Genomic DNA, 9,077 nt, shown 5'->3' on the forward strand with positions numbered 1-9,077 from the left:
ATAACCATTTGCATAATTATAGTGTGTACCAAAATCTAAAGTCATTTGTGATTGTTTTCTGCACTGCACAAAGTACATAAGGTGTAGTGTGAGTGTGGTGTGCCTCAATGCTTAGAGGGTCACTCCACTGATTCAGCACTGACGGACTCATAAGACTGATTAAAAGAATTGTTGTCAAAAGCAAAGCAGCAGAGGCCAAAGTGTCCGGACTAGTATTTCCCAAAGTCCCATGTGGCCATTTCCAATAACGCAGATTTGGTCACGCCAACAATTTAAAATGGTGTACAAATATCAGTTTTTATCAATTTACCACCCGCATAGGTAGTTTGCAAGCTTGTTGACTGAAATATTCTGTCAGTAAAACGCTCTGAGGAGTAAACAACACAGTACGGAGACGGGGCTAGGAGGAGGTTTGGTCACCAGCTGTTCACCAGCTCTTCCCGCAGGTCGACTCCCTGTGCAACCAAACCTGTAGAACCAAATATTTTGCTAATAGTTGTGGATTAAATTCACTGTGCCACCTTGCACTCTGAACAGGCCTGTTGTGTTAGTCTGAATCACAGGCATCCCGATGTGTAAACAGACTTTCGGTTTAGTTTCTTTGGCAGGATTAAGATGTCAGTTTGATTTTCACAGTGGGATATATTTTGATGTAGAGTCTATCTCTAAGTAAGTTCAATGCACTCACACTTGTTTTCATGTGTAATATACTTACATTTACGGGCTATGTGAGCAATTTACATCTACACTTAATTCTGTGTTTCTTTTGTGCAATCTACCACAAGTGGGTAGATTAGGGTTGGGGTTGCAATGTGCCAGTGTACAATTCACTCAGTTTTCTCATGTGCAACATATTTAGATTTACTGTGTTGTGTGAGCAATTAACAGTAAATGCTGCTTTTAAAGTTATTCTATTTTCATTTTTATTAGTCATCTCTCTGTCTGCTGTATGTGCACATGTCTGGTGTGTCATTTTTGAATGACAACAGTTTCATAGTCTTGATCTCATCAAACCAAATGAATAAATTATTCTTAGGCTGGACTTAATTAAATCCACTAAAGAATGTTCTTTTCTGTGCATTTTTCAGGTTTGGGTTGAGATATAGTCCTAATGCTATGTTTACAGAGCCTTTCACTTTAAGTCTATATGACTTTTGGCATATTGAGTTCCCTTTGTTTTCCCCCCACAAAGCCCCTCATAAGCAGTTCTTTTAGCGCGGGATGATTATTCTCCACAGTAAGCCTCTCCTCAGAGTATGACAACAAACATGTCATGGAGACCTCGGCTCCTGAACCCTGCACCTCTCCAATGAATTCCAAGCACGCACACCACAAAACTACATTACTGACAAAGGGAAAGGCACCAAGACATGAGAAGTCAGGCATATGACCTGCATTAGAACGGGTATGTTTCCGATAATGCGTGAAGAGGAATGTGCAAAATGAAAGGTTGGCTGCTGCGCGAGTAAAAGGGTCATTCTGAAAGGAAATGTGGGAGTTAAAGGGAAAGTAATTCCCTGCATACTTAGCCTTATTAAATATGTAGCACAAAGGAAATGTGCTCTCTTTTACTCTTTAGCCAGACCCCCTCTGGCTGTCAACCGAGTGATGCTCACAGCCAGCACGTTCGGGTTAAAAGATCCTAAAATGTGCAGCACGGCCTCACAAGAGGGTAATTCTTCAAGAAGGGATTATGATGTTTCTGCTGCCGAGTTCCTTCCCCTGACCTTGACCATCCTGAGGCTGTCATCTCAAATGCACACACTTACATCCCTCCCTCCTTCCCACTGCTTTAAATATTGAAGATGGATAATGGTGTTCGCCTTCTTCACGAAGGCCTGGCAGAATAGCTCGGACACAGAGACGCAAGCACACACACCCGTGTAAAAGCACAAGCGTGTACTCACACATGCCAAGAAAAAACAAGATTCAAGACTCATGAGGAAAAAATGAAGAGCAAGGATTCAACTTTGTTTCACCCCATCTGAATTATATGTTTTTCTTCACCCCTTTTCAACTCAGAAGCCACTGACTTCTACACCCTAATGGCCGCTGTTAAACTCAGTGATCAGTGTAGTTCCACTTCATGCCATTAGATAAATGCTTTTCATATTCAGTAGGTCGGGAAACAACAGTGAAGACATCACTCCTCCAAATCGGACTTTTTATGACATCAGCAGCCCCTCCTCCACCTCCTTAATCTCAGCCCCCATTAAATCAGTACTGACAGCACAGATGTTGCATTACAACATGAAACAAGGTTCAGCTTGGTGTTAATGCCATAATCACCATACCCGCGGTCTGCACACAACACCTGGGCAGCATTAATATGAATATAGATTCACTACTTCATAAATAAATCATACAAATGCACAGAAGTTTGAGGAAGATTTTTATTGTCCCGTGATGTGTGATGCAGTCAAATGAAAGAATACAAATTACATTTTTTATTTAATCTCGTCCCGCAAAAAAAGGCAAATTGGCACAAAAACTGATGGACCTTATCAGTCAGGCCAAGATAAATAGCAAGCTGTTATATATATATATATTCTTTTCATCATATAATGTATGGTGCAAAAGAAGTATAATATGTTCAATATATATTTTTGTAAACCTACACGATAAAAACTGGAAGATCAGCTGCTTGTTTTTTTACTGTAGATAGTGCAGAAAAATGGTTATCACAGTTTGGGAAGACTTTGGAGAGTTGGTTGTTGGTGCTGGCTGTTGGTGGTGTGGGATTATGGGGGAAGGGTGAATGCAGGGTCCCATGTAGTAAACCAACAGATGGACATACGTGGTCGGCCATCTGCACAGGGCGATAGATATGGTTTTGTGTTAATGGTTTTTCTGCAATTAGGGGAGCTCCACTGGTAGATAAACACTGCCCCCGAGAGGAAGAAGACAGAGTATTGACAACACCTCGGCAGCACCTTTGTAAGTAACAGACAACATTTCCATTAGATAATCCCACACAGAGACTGTAGAGGGAAATAACAATCATCAAATGCAGCACAAACTGCTGAATATTAAGGTTTTAAGTTACAGAGGGCGCTGAGGTTGCTATCTGGGTGGTGGGGGTGTGTCGGTGAGGAGGAGAAGTGGCGTGTTATGTGAATTACAGGGCCCTGTTGGTCAGGAGTGTCCAAACGGCGCCTGTGTGTTCAGGGGTCTCTGGACAATGACAGCGTTGGCCAAGTCTGCCTCTTCCAGGCTCAACTCTTTGTCGCTGAGCTCTCGGAAAGGAAGCGATGTGGTCAGGACGAAAGGCGGGCAGCTCCTCTGGCAGCGCCCTACGAAATCTTGCACGTCGGTGATCCTGGAAAAGAAACGGAATTATATAAAAATAAAAACAATAGACAGAAATATTCCCTACTGGCCCCTGCCAGATACTATAAAGCACTATACTGGTATCATCATCTATTATTTATCACGACTCAGCGTGCAGAAGGGATCCTATGGCGGCGCTTGTCTTCACACAACGAGACTAGCTGGAGGTTGCAGGGGTTCAGTCCTCTCTATCCTTTAGCTGCTAACCCTGTTATATAAAAGCTGCATCAGAGTTACGCAATCTCTCTCTCTGGGGATTTTATAGATCCACTCCGTTGCTACATCTCAGATTATGTTTTCTGCAGCCACATGCACTGTGGCAGGGGGATAGAACATGCACCGTGCCGTTCAAACTCCAGCAGACTAGAACAAAGCATTACGTAATCCTCCAACAAACCCCCCCCTCGCCACCTCTTGAGCTGGAGCAAACAAAAATCTTTTGTCATTCCTTGAGCTACTTCTATCCTGCGACGCTCGAGATTATGGGATTTGCAGAAAGCAAAGCAGGAGTAGAGAGAATCTTTTTTTTCTTCCTTACATGGGATGCCTACGCTGTTTTTTTAAATATGAGGATGATATTTGATGTTGTCGAGCTCACAGATTGAGATGTGCAGAGACGCGTTTTGGCCTTGACACCGTGATACTTACCGATGCGATAGGTTAAACCTCTGAACCAATCTCCTGCCGTCGGCCAACCAGATTTGTAGGGAGGTGACGGGAAGGGCGTGGTCTAGTGTTACCATGGGAATAGGAGGAGATTCTCCATCCTCATGCACAGACGGTGACCTGGCCACAACTCTGGGTGCAACACTGGGGAGAGGCAGGAATAAATAACAGATTAAGAGCCAGTTTGGAGGACGGTATTTATAGCCTGTGCTGTATGCATTTTTCTAAATTTTGATAACAGCTGTGTGTGGGCAGACAAAATCTAGTACAAAAATATTTTGGGATAATTTAGTATTCATAAAGTGATGCTCTGAAAATGCTGCGGCTCTCGGTTCATTGGTGTGACTGTCGGCCTGGTCAGATTTGCAGGTTTTTTGATACATGGATTCAGAAGGACACCTAGTGGTACAAAGCAGTATGGCATCTTGGAACATCACAGACACTACTAGGGCTGTATATAATAATGGCAACACACAAGTAGATTATTACTTGTGGCATTGGTTCCCAAACTAAGGGGTCAGGAAACCCCTGGGGCCTGTGAGACATATTCTTTGGGATAATGGGGCTTGCAAGATTCTGACAGGGTTACTTTGGGGGTCAGGAGCTGAAAAGTTTAGGAACCTCTGACCTATGATCATAGATATATGAGAAATAATTATTTTTTACAAAAGGAAAATTATTAATCAACACGTGTCACACTCTGAAATTCAGCGGTTTACTAGGTAACATTTTTGCTGCGACAATCTCCTACCTGCCAAGTCGGTATCCTCGGCCGCTAAAAGGGTGAAAGGCCCTTTTCTTGGGAACATAATTTTCCTCTATCAGGTCCTCCACATTGATCTCCAGCTCCTGCTCTTCCGCTCTGCTCTCCCACTCTGCTGGAAGCTCTCTGGGAAAAATATGATCGATCGATCAATATGACAAATGAGCTGTAATGAGCATTATGCTTTATCTGTCTTATGGAGCCTGGTTGAGGAGCTAATTTTCCCTTTGGGGACTCAAAGAGGTTTGACTGCAAGGTCAACCAATGAATCACCACAAGTGCACACGTTATGCTACATATGAGATACATGCAGGGTGCAGCTCTCAAATATATACACTGTATAGACACAGTGTACACTTTCATGTAATGTAAAGCTGTACGATTATATCTGTGCTCAGTCTGAACTGGGCAACACACATCATACACCCTTGGGTTGAACAAAGGTTTGATGTTGCTCTCGGTTACAATAAGTGTACAAGGATTTCATTTTACTGATATTTAAATAAATAGGTTTGGATTTAGAGCCTAAAGACAGAAGCTTTGTGGCTGTACAGTAATGGTAATGACACTGAAATTAAGTCAGCTGTCTAATATTAATGGGTCAAACAAGTTTTGACCTTACATTCATTGAACTCAACATCATATGCACATATGACAGGGGAATGGTGTAATTCCATGGTTGTTATTGGCTTCTTTAATTTACTTTCTTGTTTGACTGTAAACCAGGAAGTCAGTCAAGTACCGGTAACAGCAGCTTGCAATGGATGAAAGCCAACAGAAATATCTGAAGCAATAGGAAATCTGTGTAATAATGGCATTGCATGATTATCAACAGCTAGGAAATAGGTGTTGTAACACAGGCCACTTGCACATTGTGCTGTTTTCAATTTAAGTGCTTTTCAAAGAAAGTATGGGCCAAACACTGAGTCATCAAAGCCCTAATTTTCAGCAAGCTTGAGGTAATTACTGTTTCCCTGGTAATAATCAACAACCCAATCAGACATCATGATATTGCTGTTCTTTTGTGCTTTACACCGGTTGAATAATATGCAGCATGCTTTAATCTTGAATACTCTTAAAGAGTTCGAGCATGGCCTAAATTAACTCACCCCCTCTTGATTGCATCCAGGAAGTCTTGGTTCTCTGGTATGGAGTAGCTGCGAAACTCCTCATCGTTTACAGTGAAGCCGTCCTTCCACAGCCTCACCACCATCTCCACCTGGACAGAAAGGCCACACACACGAGCTCTGATCGGCCTGAAACACAGCAACCTCAGTGGGTAGTAAACTGGCCAAAGACACTGGTGGCTATGCAGCTGTCAACATGAGTAGGTTAGTATGAACAAAGGAGCGGGGTCCATAAGTCATGGTTTACCTGGAATGTCATGACAGATTGCTCTATATAACAATGCAACCTTTTTCGGTATGTCAGCCTAAATGTATTACGCTGCAGATAAAATGTCATTCTATTTTTATTTGTATATGTGTTTTTAATATGTTAAATGTTAATCATAAACAATATGACTATATCAATGCAAGGTAACTCAAAGAAAGCTGATGAAGTTTCCCATTGCATGCACAGCTGCATGATGTAAATTTGCAGATGTGGCTCAGAGGATTTAGTGAGGTGAAGTTGTTCCTGACCTTTGATGACCCCGAAGCATCGTAACAAATCTTCTCCACCTCATCGAGAAGGTCCTCGACTGAGAAACTACGCTTCATCGGAGCCTCCTCTGCATTCTCTTCACCGTCAGCCCTTCAAGGAAATGGACATGTGTGTAATTCAGTCATTAAATGTCTTATTGAGTTTAGCCTGCGGACGCAAGGTTTATTTTATGAACAGTTGTTTGGCTCCTGCTTTTGTCAGAGGAAAAATTGATTAATAGGCAGTGAGACTTGAGATTTTTGGAATACTTTAAGGAAAAGTGTTTCATTTAAGTTGCCTACAATAAAATAAAAAGTGGAATAATGTTATATGGAACTGCTCACCTCCAGATTCACCACAGCTCTTCTCTGTCATCAGTGCTCAACCAGTGAAGCCCAAAGGCATTGCATTGCATTGCATTGCATTGCATTGCATTGCATTTCTTTCTTTCTTTCTTTCTCTATCTGGCAAATACTGTAACACTGTCGTTTCTGCTCTCAAACAAAAACCTTACGCTCATCCACACACACTTGTAACAATAATTTGAATCACCTTTGCTTTTTTTGTTGTTGATGTAGTTAGTCTGGTCCCCCCCTCTTGTCTTGAGTCTATGTGTTGGTCACCAAACTGTATTGTGTTATTGTTATAATTATATCATCATCATCATCATCACCATTTTTATCAATATATGTAATTAAAGGTTCAATGTGTAGGATTCAGTGACATCTAGTGGTGAAGTTGCAGGTTGCAGCTGAATACACCTCACATCACCCTCACCCTCAAAACATGAAAGAGAACCTGTGGTAGCCTTCAGTTGTCATAAAAACTCAAAAGGTGTTTAGTTTGTCCAGTTTGGGCTACTGTAAAAAACATGGCGGCCTCAGTAGAGAGGACCTGCTCCAGATGTAAAGTATTTCAATATAAAGGGTCCATTCTAGGTTAAAGAAAACTATTCTTACAATTTAAACAATCACACACTAGAGAAAACATCACTAGGATTATTCTATATTCAATTTCTGCCAATAGATCCCTTTCACCTAAATCTATCAGACTGAACCTTTAACTTGTTGTTTTTGTTGTTGATGTGGTTAAGTCTAATACCCCCCTCTTCTACGTGCTGTGTATTTGTGCTGGTCACAAAACGTCATTTCGCATTAAGTTATTTAAGATAAGATCAGATAAGAAGTCCTTTATTAGTCCCAAAATGGGGAAATTTGCAATGTTACAGCAGCGGGAGACCTCACATAAGTAGCATGCAGTACTTGGGTGAAGGAATATAAAGAAATAGAAATATACAACAATATATAGAAAAAATAGAAATGTAATTAAACCGGTATACAGTGTAAACAAATATATTGTATGTCAGAATATGTACAGTGAATGGATTGCACATAACCGTTTATATTGCACAGATTTATTTTTAAATATGAATATAGTACAGTGAATATTGCACAGTTGAGAAATGTTAAAGTGACAGTCCATAGTGGTGGTGCATGTAGTTTTACTTGGAGCAGAGCTGGTTGTACAGTCTTCATTATTTATTAATAATAATAATAATACTTCTACTACTACTACTAATAACAATAATAATATGTAATGCACTTGTTACTTACCACTTGTCATCTTTCTCACCCCCCACAGTATCAATCTCTTTCATGACCTCCTGTGTTTCCCATCTAAACACATGAAGACGCATTAGTACACACGTATTAAACAGTGAAAGCACAGGTCGTGATGGAGTCAGCTAAAGAGCTACAGCTTCTTGGTGTGTTAATGTCGACCTTTATTAGCTTGGCGGGTTGAGACGTGGATTGACCCGCTGACATCCAGTGTGTTAAAACGGATGACAATGATTTTAAAAACATTTTATCCAAACAAACAAACCCAGCAGTTATTTCTGGTTCATTATGTAAGTGGGCGTCACGGCGCCACGGACGTGCATGGGGCCAACAACACATGAGCTGTGTTCAACACGACGTGGATTGTTACACACACAGACACACACCATGGCAGCTCGTTCACATGCGCGCATCGAGGTTAAGGTAAGACAGTGATTTACCAGTCAGCGTGTGGTCGGTTGATCCAGAAGTACACATCTGCTGCGTCTCTTCTTCTTCTGCTGAGCAATATTGTGTGACGCAACGCGGCCGTAAATCGACAGCGACTGTCGTAACGCCACACACCAAACACTGCTGGCTCAGCACATCTTCAATTCACCTCAGTTTAGATCAGTTCAATTCAAATTAATTCACTTCACTTCAATTCAATTCAATTCAATTCAACTCACTTCAATTCAATTTAGATCAATTCAATTCAAATTCATTTAATTAAATTCACTATCTATCTATCTATCTATCTATCTATCTATCTATCTGTAATGTAAAAGCACAATGTGCCATATTCATGCTGACAGGATTTATATGTCATTTTTTACATAATTATAATAATTGTGAGTAATTAACTTAGTTTAAGCTGGCCATGAAAATGTATTTCTTTAGAAGATTAGAATTAATGAACAGAGCTAAGAAACCATGAGGATTAGTTTTTGTCTAGTTTGTTCTTGCTTTAAATCATTACATTTTCAAGTAATTTAATTATAAAGTAACAGAATTTGAATCCGCAAACTGGGCCTTTGAAATCTCTATGTGTGTGAACATAGTGCTATAAGGTTTCC

At 40.8% G+C, this 9,077-nt stretch overlaps 1 protein-coding gene across 1 annotated transcript; it reads right to left on the bottom strand.

The window, feature by feature from the left end:
• Positions 1 to 2,379: 2,379 nt before the first annotated feature.
• ubxn2a (UBX domain protein 2A) lies at positions 2,380 to 8,614 on the bottom strand. Its single transcript, XM_035144381.2, has 7 exons — positions 8,463 to 8,614; positions 8,017 to 8,079; positions 6,403 to 6,514; positions 5,869 to 5,978; positions 4,748 to 4,885; positions 3,979 to 4,140; positions 2,380 to 3,319 (listed from the first exon to the last, which is right to left on the bottom strand). Exons 2-7 carry the CDS (start codon positions 8,058 to 8,060, stop codon positions 3,136 to 3,138), a joined length of 750 nt encoding a protein of 249 aa, XP_035000272.1. The 5' UTR covers positions 8,061 to 8,079; positions 8,463 to 8,614; the 3' UTR covers positions 2,380 to 3,135.
• Between the last annotated feature and the right edge of the window lie 463 nt (positions 8,615 to 9,077).

The sequence above is a fragment of the Hippoglossus stenolepis genome, chromosome 20 (assembly GCF_022539355.2).
Source record: "Hippoglossus stenolepis isolate QCI-W04-F060 chromosome 20, HSTE1.2, whole genome shotgun sequence".
NCBI classification, from domain to species: Eukaryota; Metazoa; Chordata; class Actinopteri; order Pleuronectiformes; family Pleuronectidae; genus Hippoglossus; species Hippoglossus stenolepis.